This window comes from Anopheles merus, chromosome X (assembly GCF_017562075.2).
Source record: "Anopheles merus strain MAF chromosome X, AmerM5.1, whole genome shotgun sequence".
NCBI classification, from domain to species: Eukaryota; Metazoa; Arthropoda; class Insecta; order Diptera; family Culicidae; genus Anopheles; species Anopheles merus.
The window spans coordinates 4,418,713-4,434,110 of NC_054081.1; the positions used below are offsets into that span (position 1 = coordinate 4,418,713).

At 46.3% G+C, this 15,398-nt stretch overlaps 3 protein-coding genes and 1 long non-coding RNA gene across 9 annotated transcripts in view; 1 reads left to right on the top strand and 3 right to left on the bottom strand.

Annotated features, from left to right (window-relative positions):
* LOC121603484 (rhophilin-2) overlaps positions 1-15,398 on the bottom strand; it is a 34,616-nt gene that overhangs the window by 18,076 nt on the left and 1,142 nt on the right. The gene's annotated exons all lie outside the window — the stretch shown is intronic.
* On the top strand, positions 7,923-10,656 carry LOC121603506. Of its 3 annotated transcripts, XM_041932349.1 has the most exons (4): positions 8,034-8,595; positions 8,763-8,890; positions 8,951-9,230; positions 9,306-10,656. In XM_041932349.1, the coding sequence occupies exons 3-4, from the start codon at positions 9,048-9,050 to the stop codon at positions 10,428-10,430; spliced, it is 1,308 nt and encodes a 435-aa protein (XP_041788283.1). In that variant the 5' UTR covers positions 8,034-8,595; positions 8,763-8,890; positions 8,951-9,047; the 3' UTR covers positions 10,431-10,656. The 3 variants fall into 3 exon arrangements, with proteins under 3 accessions (XP_041788273.1, XP_041788283.1, XP_041788263.1); XM_041932339.1 differs by lacking the exon at positions 8,034-8,595 and adding an exon at positions 7,923-8,010 and having other exon boundaries at positions 8,763-9,230; positions 9,306-10,643; XM_041932329.1 differs by having other exon boundaries at positions 8,763-9,230.
* LOC121603527 lies at positions 10,555-12,553 on the bottom strand. Its single transcript, XM_041932372.1, has 2 exons — positions 11,863-12,553; positions 10,555-11,800 (listed from the first exon to the last, which is right to left on the bottom strand). The coding sequence occupies exons 1-2, from the start codon at positions 12,040-12,042 to the stop codon at positions 11,390-11,392; spliced, it is 591 nt and encodes a 196-aa protein (XP_041788306.1). The 5' UTR covers positions 12,043-12,553; the 3' UTR covers positions 10,555-11,389.
* Positions 14,514-15,394, bottom strand: LOC121603532. Its single transcript, XR_006006679.1, has 3 exons — positions 15,042-15,394; positions 14,695-14,972; positions 14,514-14,626 (listed from the first exon to the last, which is right to left on the bottom strand). It is a non-coding gene; the product is annotated as an uncharacterized LOC121603532 (long non-coding RNA).

Genomic DNA, 15,398 nt, shown 5'->3' on the forward strand with positions numbered 1-15,398 from the left:
TATAAACAAGGTAAGGCATCTTAAACGTTACATGCACGTGTATGAGTGCCTAACAATTTTGTACAAATTCTGATGAAAATAAAGTCAACTTGCATTGGAGTATATGCAACTGAGCTTGCTTGTGATTTTCTCGCCTGAAATAAGGCGTTGATTGTGTGATAAGAACGTCCATTATGCCACACCACATGGCGACGGGCAAGGGAAGTCTGAGTCGTCTATACAGTTTTTCTTTTTATCGCCAGATAATGTATCAACTTCGAGCAGACGACACTGCCGTTTGATAAACTGCCGAGCACTTCTCCTTCCTTGATACCACAGCCTTCGCACTGTCTGTCTGTGTGTGTGTGTTTACTTTATACACATGCAGATCGCTATCGAAACTAACGTTCTTCAACCCTCTACACCGATAGCACAGCACATCAACCCGCCTTGACAGGTGTTTATCAGTCGACACAGGGCGGTGAAGCTGTTCCATTTCGTCATACGCTCTCTTCAAGGTTCATTTGGATACCGAAAATCCATACCAGTGTTTGGCCTTGGCACGGTGCAGGCACGGAAAAAGCAAAAACACAATAAATTACATCATTTCTTCTACCCTTCTTACATGCCTTATCTAATCTTGATGAGGCATCCACAGACGTTGCTCTCCCAATTTGCCTGTAACTGTAACAGACAGACACAGGGGCCTGATGTGCTGGAAATAATATTTCCCTCTAGCACACACACAGCCTACACTGCAGACAAAGTCCCGCGGTATCTCTCACTCCCATCATAAACAATCGGAAGCAATACGTTTTGTGCGGACGGTGATAGGGGCCTGTTAGTAGAGACCATCCATTTTTCATCACCATTTTCCACGGCACATCTTCTAGGCTCGGTCGGTTCCGCTTCAACTGCCCTGTGGCGCGGGGTGGTGGTGGTGGTGGTGATTCAATTCGCTCGATTCCCTCGATGATCGTTTTTTTAGCCTCTCTATCTCACTCTTTCTCTTTCACTCTGTGTTGCTGCACCTATTTTCCCTTTGCTTCTTCCCTGCTTACTAAACACTGGGGGCATTTGGCATTCGGCTGACATCGGTACTAGTGTTGGGAAAAATGAAGTTTTTGTCCGAATCGAATCCGGCTAGCTCCGAAGCTTTCTGGAACCGGTTCCGGATAGTAGGTCCGGAATCAGCTTCCGGAATCGTTTCCGAAATCAGATCCGAAATTGGTTTCGGAATCGGCTCCGGATTTGATTAAAGAATTGGATCCGGAATCGACTCCAGAATCGGAATTGACTCCGAAATCACAATCGGCTTCGAAACGGAGTCGGTTTCGGCATCTTCATAAGAATAGGTGTTCGGGTAAAATGACGCTATGTATTGATAGCCGCAAAGTATCAAAATTTACTTGTAACCGATCCATTTTCATAAAGATTCCCGGACTGTATTCGCTCCTGAAACTTCTTATTTTAATTCAAGAACTTATTCTCCGTCTAGAGCTAATTCCATTTGTGGAGTCAATCGTGATTGACCGGGGCAAACGCGATTCCCAGGTCGATTCCAATTCCGGAGCTGACTCCGGAATCGGCTCTGAAGTCAACTACACAATCGGCTCTGGAATCAACTCCGGAATCGAATCCGGCTCCGGAATCGAATCCGGCTCCGGAATCGAATCCGACTTTCGAATCAGCTCCGGAATCGAATCCGGCTCCAAAATCGATTCTTGAATCGAATCCGGCACCGGAATCGAATGCAGCTCCGGAATCGAATCCGGCTTCGGAATCGGTTCTGAAATCGAATCCGGCTCCGGAATCGGATACGAAATTGATTCCGAACAGGAACTCGGCGATAGGATAGGTCCGATTCCGAGCTCCCACCACTAATCCGTATCACCCATAAAAGACGGACAGAGGAAATCCCGCGGGCGGGCATTGTAACGGGCATTTGCAAGTGGCGGCCCCAGTGGCGGGGGAACCCTTCCCGCATTGTTCCCGCGGGGAGTGTTTTTTTTTACGGGGCAGTGTGTAGAGAAGAGAGAGCAGAGAAGCAAACGGGAGCAAAGGGGTGGGTGGCATAAGTAATTATGCACCCAACCCGTTGGGGTTGGGCGGGGGAATTCATCTTGTTGCCGCTTTTCCTGTGCCCATGCTGCCGGTGTGTATTACGCCACAAACACACACACACACACACCCATGGGTGCACCTGTATTTAATGTTTTTCTCATCTGTCTCCCCTTCCTACTCGCTCCGCATGCAAAGGTCATGCACTCGCAGGCCAGACCCTAGGGGCGACGGTTTGCTACTGATGCACCGACAAACGTTTCCATCCTCCTACGGAGAGCGTGCACAAGCGCTTTTGTAAAGATTCGTAAACTCTACTGCACCACCGGGGTGGTGCTGGAGTAATAACCTTTCGCGGCTTGTGGTTTGGTTCAGATCAACCGAAGCGCTGGATAATTTCCAAGACCATCAGCATCCTTCAACTGTCGCATTGCAAGATTCAAACGCGTTCAAAAACACAAACATAGCAAACGATCTGTAAAGCAAACTAGTGCCAGAAAAGATATTGTTTGCATTTAAAAAAAAAAAAACAAAAGTTGCGTTGCGTTAAAAAAAGGAAACAACACGTGGGAAAAGCGCAACTCAATTCTAGATACACGCAGGAGAACACGCACAATGCCGCTCTCCTTCCCAGGTTGTCGTGCAACAACAGCGTGTGATGTCAGACCGTGTTCTTTCTTCTTCTTCTTTGTCTCTCTTTGCCTCTCTGAGGCATTACACCACATCTAATAAGACGAAATTCCTGCACGAGTTGGATTTCGTGAGAAAAGTGCGCGTTTTTCCTATTGTTCAAATCCTCTCTCTCTCTCGCTCGCCGATTATGAAAATTTGTTGCAATTCCAGATTAGCTGTGCTCGCATTAAGCAATAGAAAACGGTTAGAAACGGTTATTGGCCGACTCGCGCCCGCAGCCCAATGTAACCACGGCCACAGCAGACTGTGTGTAAACCGTCCGGGTTAAAGCGTTCATCAAAACTTCTGCTACATTAAGTTCTGGAAGCTTGTGTATCTTGATCGCTTGCTTCCTATACCTTGCGAGATGGCGGCCGATTACAGGTACGAGCTTGATTAACTTCCCACAGGCCGAGCCAGAACGGAACAGATCATGTGCCCGATGGATGCCGGCGACTGGGAAAATCGGGACCGAGGCAAACATCTTATATCTGGGGGGATGATAACCCATCGGCTTCTTAGCTCCGCATTTGTTCCTCGCGTGGAGCTATCGGCCGTGTTTGCGGCTAACCACACCACACACACACACGCGCGCGCGCGCGCCACAGGGAGCGCCGTTGCGGTTGCACGGTCTTGATGGAGCGTTCTACAAAACCAAAAAAAAAAAAGACAAATAAATAGAAAGAGCAGAGATACTAAAATTGAACAATGCACATCACACCATCTGGAGACTAACGGGACACAAACGTTTTCAACATTTTTCCCCCTTCGCTCCATTCTGGCTGTTTCTTCCCGGTCGGTCGGAAATCTACATGTGGATCACTTTCGTGCAACGGCACCATTAAAAGGCCTCCATGCTCACGGCCCTACAGCTCCCATCATCGCTAGCAGCGGCAGCAGCGCGGGCCTTCATCGCCACCGGAGGCAAGAACGGGAGAGGTTATGTTTATGGAGGATTAATTTTGCCTTCCATCCATGGTTACAGCGGCTACAGAGCGTAGGGTTGCCATTTAGGTTAGGGTAGGGAAAACGAAATCATGCAGAGTATCTCACAGAAACACATCTTGGATTTTGACACCTGCAAGTCAATATACAGCAAAGGAATAATACATCTATCCCAATGTCCAAGAGGCAGGAATGATAATTACATGTAAAAATATTAGTAGGCGATGTAAAAAAAAAGTTTAAATGTTAAATTGTCACCCACGAATGTAACAGCTTGAACACGGCCAACCGAATCGAACGGTTTGTTGTAGTGTGGGGTAAATCTGATTCAGATTCTCAGATTCAGATGAATCTATATGAATCGTTGGAATGATTCAATCTTCAAAGATTCATGAATCTCGAAAGATTCTTGAGCCTCGAAAGATTCATGAATCTTAAAAGATTCTTATACCTCGAAAGATTAACGAATTTCTAGGAATTCATGGATCTCAAGGGATTCATAAATCTCCAAATATTCGTAGAGCTTCAGCTTCTTATTATACTTCTTCTTTGCTTAACAACCAACGTAGTCATGCCAGCCTATAAAGGCTTTCAACACTTCTTGGAAAGTACCACGTAGCTGTATAGTTTGTTTTGCTACAGGGATACGGTCCATGGGAGGCTTGAACCCAAGACGGGCAAGTTTTAGGTGGGATTGGGCAAATTCAATATTTTGAAAATCATACTACTCTAAAGATTCTTAAATCCCTGGAAATATATTAATTTTAATGAATTTATGATGTTACAGATTCGTGAATCTTAAGAGATACATGAATCCTTGGAGATTCATGAATCTTTGAAGATTCGACTCGATATTCTACGCACTCATCACTGAAGATTCATATGAACGAATCTCAACGAAAGATTCATAAAACCCAACACCATCCATTCAGCGTGGTTTTACCCATGCAGTGGCATGTTCTGAAGCGAGTTTCAAATAATATGTCGAAATACTAATACAGCCAGGTGATAATATTAGGACCGCTATATCGTGCCACATCTAATCCATCTACATCTTGTCCATCTTCAAGAGAAAAACTGTCTCTGAGCCCTGAGAAAACGGCGTGTTTCTTCTAGCGATACTGAATACGGTTGCCGCCGGCTGATGATTCGTTCGCTCAAACGTTCCCAAAGTGGCCCAAGTGCACAAAATGCTACAAACTAGTATGCAACACCTTTTTAAAGGTGCTTCCGGTACGATCGCCCCAGCAGCCAAGAGGCAACCATGTTTAACATACACACTTAACTCCCGTGGGGCAGGCAGGCCATCTTGAATCTGAGCTGATATCGATTCTCAGTTTGTTCGGCTGGAGAAAAAAAAATTGCACAGCCATATTGTGTACTAGCCACTGGCTGTGTCGTAAGGAGTGCCGGGTAGTGGCTGGTTTGAACAAGTCATTCCCCTGCTCCCGGGGAACGAAGGACCGACCGACCGGCACACCTGCTCCCTTCACTTTGTCAAGGGTTTTCCGTGTACATGTATCTTTTTTTTCTCGTTTTGTAAACAAAAAAGCCAAAATTCACACCAATTGTTTCGCGCGTGCGCGAGCGCGCCCAGCTTCAGCGATCCAGTCACAATTGGTTTTTTTTTTTTTTACTGCGACTGCGATTTTCCGCGTGGAGAAGGGCGCGCACACTGCTCCTCTCCTCACTGCTTTGCCTAATTTATTTCCATCTCATTCCGCTAAGTCCAGGGCCAGGGGAAAGGGTGGCCAGGGCGCGTATGGATGTGTGAACCCCGCGTCGGTAACGCAAAAACGGGGGGTTTTCATTCGCGCGTGGGTGGCTGTTTTGTTGCCACTGCCGTCCGCATTGTTTGCGGAAACTGTACGCGGGCGCACCTCTGCCCGCCAAAGGCCCACTAGCGAACGCGATTCGCAACAAACAATGGGTTTGTTTTCGAATGTGTGTGTGTGTGTGTGTGTGGGTGGTGTTTTAAAGTTCGTTTCTCTGCTCCACAAACGTATATTATGGGGAGAGGAAGGAAGCAAAACAAAAAAAAAACAAAAACAAAAATAGAGTGTAGCAAGGGCCCATCCAGATGGTGGCACTCCGCCAGCCACTCCAGTCTTGCGCGAGTGGCGTTAGGGTTATTGCACCAGTTGCACCTGGAGCACCACACTTATTTGGCCTTTTAAACATTTTTAAATGGTCTCCCCTGCTGGGAAGCACTCTCCACTCTCGAGCGGTTGGTGGAAAGCAAACGCACCAAGCTATCGGAAGCAAAGGCGAAAGATAAGAATCTAAAGTACACCGCGCGATACACACGAACCGATACGTTCAACCCCCCCCCCCCCCCCCCCCCTTCCCCACGGATCGAGAAGATGAGTGAGAGAGAAATTTATCGACGCCAGTTCGGTATTCCACGCAAAAGCGTCCCGCGTGCCGGGCACTAGTGATGTGCTCTTTGGAGCGCACCCACGACTCCGATCCGACTCTGGCTATTGTAAGTCCGATTCCGTCAAAATTTGAACCACCAGTTCCGCCCGGAATCGGAGTCGTCCGGAGTCATTCGGAGTCGGAGTCGTCCGGAGTCGCCCGGAGTCGTTCAGAATCTTCCGGAGTCATCCGGAGTCGGAGTCATCCGAAGTCATCTGGAGTCATCCGGAATCGGAGTCGTCCAAAGTCGTCCGGAGTCGGAGCCGTCCGAAGTCGTTCGGAATCGTCCGAAGTCGTCTGGAGTCGTGCGGTGTCGTTCGGAGTCGTCGGAAGTCATCCGGAGTTGTTCGGAGTCGTCAGAATTTTTTTGTCTTTCACTTTGCGCTTGAACTTCGTATATAGGCCTTTGTTTCGAAGGCCAACTACGGACGACTTCAATTCAAACCGACTCAGATCAACTCAGGACGACTCCGAACGACTCCGGACGATTTCGACCGACTCCAGATAATGCTGGGTGGACCAACCTTCCGGAGTTGATTCCGAAATCATCGGAGTCGGATCGGAGTCGACTTCGGATTTTTGCCAACATTACCCATCACTACCGGGTACACCGTTACGGTGCGCGTATCGCGCTCTTCCCTTGTTCTGGTTCTTTTTACACAGCCTGCGCGAGGTGCGTATCATGACACACTGCTGGCGGGCGACGATGTTTAAAAAAAAAAAAGCCATCTTGAGCCGGTCTGCTTCGGCACCACCGCCTCCCCAGCACCAAGGCTGGGAGAGCGAACGAAAGAATAAAGGCATCGATAGTAATCGATTAGTAATAACAATCATTACGGCACCAACAACAGCAGCACTTGCGGTTGCCCTCAGGAACGGAAGAATCAAACCAAGCAAGGCCACCGTTGGGGAGGCGAGGTTGATGCTTCTTGAACCTGCCACGGACGGAGAGCAACGGCCCCGCATCGCGCAACAGCAATTAGCTACTTTTTCCGAGATAATTGTCTCAAAACACGCCTCGTTTCTGCGCACACTTCAGGCGCGGTCGGGCGAACGAAGATTCGACGCGAAGCCAAGCTGTAACCAGAAGGGCCCGATAATCAGGGGGCCACTCACGAGATGAATCGGGTTGACACTGGGGGTTCCCGGACCGGATCGCCCCGATCGTGCAGTGGAGTGCAGACGGGCATCATATTCATTAATATGTACGACTAGCACCAGGCGTTCTTGCACAGGAGTTGCCCGGCTGCAACGATAAGCGCGTCCAGCGGGTCTGACTATTTGGTGACAATTTGCAGCTAACACCATTATATTGCCATCTACCTATCTTCTCAGCTCCTTTCGGGTGTTTAAATAGTGCCGCGAGACCACCTTCCTCTCGCTCGTTTACCTTCGACAAAGATGCGGCGAAGCAGTACGCTGGCCTAAAAATAATAAAAATAAAAGGAAAGATCCCCAACACGGACATCTATTAGGAGCTGCTTTCGTCTGTAAAACGATGCGCAATCGAGGATGTGGGGAAATGTTGTGAATTCCGGCATACAGCTCGTAATTGTTCCACTCACCTCGTAACTCCTCGCTGGCAGTAAACAAACACGGAAAATCTATTACAAACAACATTTTCATCACTAAATCTGCACTCTTTTCAACGCTAAAGTCCCCCTCCACTTCCACGGCACACTTTTTCCCACCCAAAATAGTCCAACTGCAAGTACAATATGGCGTCGGCTCCTCTTTCGAAAACAACTGTCAGCTGTCAAACTTTGGGGAAGCAGTACAGTGCGTAGCGAGAATCGGCGTCACGTTCGAACTGGGCGGCAGTCGCTTTTCCCGGAGGGGCTTGTACGATTGTAAATACGACCTTCTTGTGATTGCTGCACTATTCTCGTGACTGGTTTTCTAGCAGGCAAAACAAATGCCGGCTTTGCAATGCAGGTGAGAAAGGTGCTTTTCGGCCGTAGTGAAATGGTCTGTTTACATACGCCTACAGTGCGGTGCCGAATTGCGCGCACGTTTCGAACCACTCGCACAGGTGTTTCTTCGAGACAGTGGCGTCCCGCCATGCGCCGTTGTTCTAGTTTGGCTGTGCTCGAGATTCTAGGTGCCTATTTGGTGTTTTTTTTGTCATATTGACCGGATGTGATGGTCGCCCGCATGAGAACTCGTCCCAGCATTATGCCAAGCGATGGAAAGGCTTGAAATCAAACTCTTATTTTTAGCGCATCCTTTCGATTACTTTCTTCATGCCTAATTGTAATGCTTCTGCAGAATGAATCTTCTCTAACATTTACTCGCACACCATCAAACGTGCATGCGCATCCAAGTTGCCAAACCATTTCCATCATTTTTTCTATTGCGCAGGTGTCAAATCGTTAGAGATAAGCTCACCTGTATGGTATACCCACTTCACATGAAAATTACTCTAAATGTGTTATGGCTGGAAATACGACAATTCGAGTTGGGTGCACAACATAAAGGAAAAGCATATCGTTGTTGAATTGGAGAATGGTTGCGTTTGTGGTAAACATATAAGCAAAACATAGCATTACATAAATAAACAAGTTTTGTGCCTATCCAGATATTCATTATTATTAACGTCATACATTCCTTATCCAAAATCGACCTTAATAACCATTATATTAAGTACGTATACTTATTTAATTTTTTTTCCCGTTCTTATCCGATAGAAAAAATCAACCCAAAAACCTACGATGGACCGGCTGGAAATCGAATAACCGGCTACCGTTCGGACCCGTGCAATCTGGACAATCGACGTTCTAGTGTACTCTGTGGTGTAGTGACGGGAAAAATTATAGTAAGTCATTTTTTGTGTACTCACATTCCACTGGACCATTTATGGCAGACCGTTTGTCAGATTACGTCACCGATTACGCAACCATCAAAAATTCTACAAGTCTACCGATTTCTTCAAGTAAATGGTGACCTTTTTCTGTTGGTGACTGAACATCAAAATGGAAAAGCTGACATTAAGGCCAGGCTTCCTGGTGTGCACGGATACGCGCAGATACGCGTCAAGCGCAATCCAAGCACGAAGCCACCGACTGCTAATCGGCCGAAATCCTGGAAACCATGTAGTGCTGGCGGACGCGGCAGCAGAACCTCTTCACTGCAAGATTTATCGTAAAGGGAAAACGGTAACGGTTTTGTTTGCTATACTTTATTGTGCATCACATCGTATCAACAGGTTCTTTTTGTTGTTGTTCCTCCAGATCATGATCCGCAACTATTCGAATGCCAATCCCATCCGTTTGAATGGGTTCAAAATGTACGGCGAAAAACCACTCGCCGACTTTGACCTTATCCACGTGTCGGTATACCAGTTTATCTGGCATTACTTTGTTCCTCCCTTGCAAAGGGTACGGTGGATTCCAGCCGACGATGATGGTGATCTTCCGCTGAATCGCATTAAAGCATATTTGACGTGTGATGCGCATGGCAATGTTACGATTGCATATTTCACCAGCGGCCAATTACCACCACCGATCACGCTCGGCTATGAGGATTTGGTGATGGACGAGGAGGCACTCGTTCGTCTGATGACTGCCAAAAACATCCGGCTCGAGGAAGAGCGGGAGAAGGAGCGGTACAGCTTGCTAAAGTACGCAGGAGAGCCCAACCGTCGCTTGTTGGCCATTACTGATCCCGCACACGAACGGAAACCCGAGGATGTCAAAGAAGCAGACTCGGTGCCGATCAATGGCGCGGAGTGCAAGCAGGTCGCTAGAAAAGGCGTCGAGAGCGTTGGAGAGGGCAACAAGGCGGAACCTGCTGAAGAAGCGGATGGCCAACAGGTGGACGAGGAAGACCAGGCCAGAGAAAGAGAGGCAATGTTTGACCGCATGGATGTTCCCTGCGCATTCGGGGACGTTTCAGAGAGTATTGAATTTTTTTACGCTACCTACGAACTTGACGTCGACTACGCTGGCAGCGACGTGGAAATGGAAGCAGAAAAGAAGGAGGAGAAGGAGGATGACAGCCACGGTTTTAACTGGGAGGACTATGAGATGGCTTATTTAGAGCACGGTGGGAACCATTACGAGCCGCCGAAGCCCATCCAACCTAAGGAACTGTCCGAAGACGATTATTCTGACGAGGAGCAACAATGCGACTTGCAGCAGGCATACGACGCACTACCTCTGCCACCGAGCGCACAGCAAGCGGCAGATTACGTTCGCCTACTGCTGCCAGCGTTAGATCAGGATTGCGCAGATGCCGTTGAGCAGGACGGGAAGCAGGGACCCGATATCGAGCAGGTCTATCTTTCAGAGAAGGATACACGCACTACTCCACCAATGCTCTACTTGGATCCACTCAAAGAGGAATCCGCCATGTAGATCGTTTTTACTGATGGGACAGGCTACGACTAGCCAAGGAGTAAGATGTGTCGCGTAATACGATAAGTGATTTGTCATAAAGCTTCATCCATGTTATCTTAGTATTTAGAATCATGTTCCCACTATGTTTCGATTGTTTGTAAATTGTTACATTGTTTGAGATGTTCCTGTAATAAGCTCCGAAGAATTTAATCTTGTAATAAAACAGGCTAAGCAGGGCAGCTCCATTGCACGTGATCTTGTTCTAATTCTATTTTACGATATTACATTCTATTTCTTATTAGAATTCAAGAGAGTAATCAAGGGCGTCAGCCAGCATGGCTGTGCAATGTGCACAACGTTGCTGCCAAGTTATCCAAATCGCCGATATTGAACCCTTTCCGGTGTGGGCAAGTGGTGCCGTTGTGAGCTAAGCTAGTAGCTTTCGTTTTAGCTTTATCTTATCGCTGGAAGTTACTTGCACCGGCGATGACTACACCCACGAATATGACCTTTGGTGCGATTGTGGCAGACGCATCTAGCAAGTTCTATGACGCTGGTACATTCAGAGCATGCTGCTCTATTCGCTAGCCTTAGGATGATTTATACACGCGCCGAGCAATCAAGCATGGTAAATGAGGAGTGATCCACATCCGGTTCTGAGATTATTCAAAAGATTGGAAAGAGCAGGGACAGTTTGTTGAGGTTCCCTCAATGTTTGTTATTATTTTTGTTCAGTTTTACGAAAAAATTAACATGAATGGTGAGAAATTGCAACTGAGTTGATCGGAGCAACCTTCTGGGTCCTGGGCATGTTTGCCACACTCCTCACCCAGCTCGTTCTCGCCCTTGTTCTGGCCTGTCATCTATTGGTCCTAAATTCGGCCGTATTGGGCCGTCGTTCCGTCCAGACACTAATATTAATTTACTACTCCTCATTCTTCTGCTCACCAGCTTCCTTCACGTCCTCTGCCTACAGGTCACATTCCTACCAGTTCCTCCATGTCCACATTATAAAAATTGCTGATTATCACCGCATGGTTGATTTCCTTCTGCAACTTAAGTGCCTGCACGCTCATCATCTTCTCCTGTTTGCAAAGCGTCCCATCCGGTAGGATTTGCGCCGGAGGCATATCACAACCAAAAAATCGTAGTTTAGCATTCCTATCAGTGTTGAGCGTCAAAAATGCTCTAACTATATTCTGCGTAGGACGATTATCGTCGCCGAATTGCATCAGACGCCACCATTCATCAAGGGAATTTACGTGGTACCAAAGCAGTATAAATCCCGCCACCTGGATCGTATCCTTACTGCGGAGTTGAGTTTCATGGTACACCTTCAAACCGTTCACACGGATGGGATTGGGGTATGAAAAGTTGCGTATCATAGCCTGAAAGTATACAAAGACAGGCTACACTCGGCATTCAACAAGCAGGACGAAATGAGCATTACCACATTATCCTTTAGGGTAATCTCGCAGTGAATTATATCCGCATGCGGTACCTCCAGCACAATATGGTTGATGGGATTTTTACCAATTCCAATGCGTTGACTTTTTACCGCTCCCAGGAGTTTCCACATACCTTTTCCATCATTGTAAAAAAGGGTGCCATGTTTCGTCCCCTGTTCCATTTTCAAGCGGTTTACGTTTTATTGGAAAGGCACAGATCGGCAAATAGTGAAAAGCAAGCTCACACACGCGTTCTACGAAATGCTTCACCATGAGTTGCAAGAATTTCGTGAAAGTGTACGCCGTTGTAACTGCGGGCTTTCAAAATGACATTTCAAAATGACCCAAGTAACATTTTGCATCGACTTGCTCGGATAGCAATGGCAATGGACGACTTTGAGCTTTTGTTTTGCTGGCGTTTAATAAATACAAAAAAGCGAATTCCAAGATGTGATAGTTTGACTATAGGCTCAGAAAATAATAAAAATGACTGCAAAATGGGACAAGTCACGGCATTAGGGCATTTTTGTAAGCCGTTCGCAACGTTTGTTGGGGCACTGCCACGATCTCACCCGATGCGATTTTATCGGACGTGCGGTCAAGTGCTATTTCGATTTGTAATAATATAAACTTCACCCTGTAGTTGTTCAGAGCAAAATGATATTTCTCGACTTGACATAACTGTTCTGTGGGCTCTGGTATAAAATCCAGGAGGGCTGGTGCGAAGCAATGAAATTTGCATGCAGGGCTTGACAGATGTCTCCCATAATGTGGTCCAGCAAAAGCGATGAGAATCAACCTTCTAAATACATACACCTCGATGTGGTGCAGTGCCGTTTATCCGTCTACCTTTCATCCGGCTGTGCGTTTATACGTGCTGTTGAGAAATGACAGCGTAGAGTTCAATACAAAGATGACATTGTGTGCTGAGGATATTTGAAAAAATAGTTACCATGCGGCAAGAAAAGACCCAAATAGCCAGCTCGTACTTGATAGCTGATTTAGGGCTGTTTAACGAAAAATCGTTCCGATGTCGTACTTTGTGGCTGATTAAGAGATAGACGGTACTTTGCGGAACTATGGAGCTTTTTAACAGGCACATGGTACTCTTTGGAACTTTGCGGCTGATTAGCACTATGTGTAGGGTTCATGATGGAACTTGAAGGCTTGTTAAGAAAGGGTACTGAACTTGGTGGAACTTTATAGCTTTTTAATGCATGACATCGGTTCAAGGTGGCTCTTGTCAAAGTGTCAAAGACGGACGCCGGCAATAATCTCATTGCTGCTGCACAAGTTAGATTCGTTAATTGAAAAATGAATATTGAATCAAGTGATTGTGAATTATCAGTAAATTGTGTAAAATTTTGGGTAATTCATCAATACAAAGGATTTAAAAATATACACATGTGTTTAAACGAAAAAATCTTGTCGTTTATTTCATCGATGACGCTTGCTTGAAAATAAAACAGAAAGAAAAAAAACCCTGACATCGTGGCATAAGGAAGCTGCTTAGGCGCTGTTTGAAAGATCCGCATAGAACTTTGATGCTGTTTATCTACTGCAAAAGGCGAATTTGAGCAGCGATCTTTAGCGTTCCCAGAAATGAGCTGCTTAAGCAATTCTGGCTATTTGGGGAGTTTTCTCAATTTTCTTGCTTTTCAAGGCATTATTATGATATTTTGTTGTTTCTTTATAAAGATAATCATTATTTGATATGATTTTAGACATTTGACATCTGAAATAAAATCGCATGCGGCGATGCGCAATATCAAATGATTTTGATTTTGCCGCAACGCAGCTTGCGGCAGATTCGCAAGTGCTGTCATTAACGTCAAATCCCGTACAAAAGCTTGCGGCAAAATCGCATGCGGCGAGGTTCTGACCGCTGCCTCAGACTCGACTCGGTTATGATCCGGAGTCGGAGTCATATTTTGCGCACTATGACTCCGCTCCGGATTACCCATCACTAGTAAAGACGCGGCCACCTAGTTTGCGTAGCGCATAATCAGCCCGTGCTTATACACATCACCGTTAAACTTCTTGTTCAGGATCGCTTGTAAATACGATATCTCTATGTGATGTTGTATGTCCAAAATGAAAAGGGAGAAAGGATTTTATGTTTGCCCAGTCAGTATTGTGAAACAAAATCTGTGAATTTTCGGTAGGAAAAATAGAAACCAGAGTTCTGGTCGCTCTGTTCCCGTGGCCCGGTGGCGTTAAACGACTCCTAAACGACGACTAAATGACTAAAAATCTCAGTCTAAAAACAATCCTAAAAGTCTCCGTATAGCAGACGGTAAACGATCAAGACGATTTCACGTTCGAATTGGATTCATCGGAAGAGGCACAATCAGAACAGATGCTGGGTGCGGTGAGCTCCTCCAAACTCCACGCAGCTGAGGATTCGAATAGGAATTCATGGTACAGCTTACAACTATCGGTTACAATGTTTTTTTCTTCTACCGATTGGAATGTAGTCTTGTAGACGTGACATTTTGTGAATAGAATATTGTTTTGAGGGTGATTTTTATTTTATTTTGATAACATTTCAATAATTTTCCTTCAAACATATTCAATAGTAATAATTTCATGTCTCGCACTCACTGTAAAACGATGTAAAAAGAATTACAGACATTGCGGGAATAAAACCTCCTTGAAAACAGTTTTTTATTATGTCCAATCGTTTGAAGAATCTCAGAACCGGATGCGCATCACTCATCATTTGCCGTGCTTGATTGCTCGGTGCGTGTATAAATCATCCTAAAGCTAGAGAATAGAGCGGCATGACTAAATGCTCTTCTGTCAGCGTCGTAGAACTTGCTAGATGTATCTACCTCAATAGCGCCACAGGTCGTGGGCGTAGTCATACCCGGTGCAAGTAACTCCCAGCGATAAGATAAAGATAAAACAAACAACAGCAAAAAAAAAAAAAAACACTCGCTCTGATCGCAACGCCACCACAAACTCACACACCGGGCAAGGTCGATATCGGAGATTTGGATAACTTGGCAGCAAACGTTGCACACATGTCGCGGCTTAGAAGTTGCGAACATTGGTTGGACGAAACGTGCCGTCGTGCCGCGCGAATTCTTACTGGAAATAGAATGAGTGCCTTAGCCAAGAAAAATGCAATTAGAACTAGTGGAACACGTGGAGCTGGCGCTCGACCTGCGGCGACAACCTGTTGCCTCCTGTACTAGACAACCTCTCTGTGCCTGTAAATGGAGACGTCGTCGCCAACCATTTTAACGGCACACACGCAGGCACGCACGTTCTCGGTATGGCAGCGACACGAGGTCGAGCGAGTCACCAAAAGCGCGCACCAAGCGAGCGAGCGCGCGGTTGTTGCGTTTTATTCAACTTCAGTTCGCTTATCTTGTTTTGTTGTTTGGTGTACGTTCCGTCGCTTTCCTATCAACATACAAGCCGCGGCTTACGGTGCAGGTGTAGTGTGCACGCTTCTGCGTAGAGAAGTTTCTATTCGCCGCCTGCACAGAAACAAAAGCGCCGAAAAAAGGAGCAAAGAAAATCAAAACAG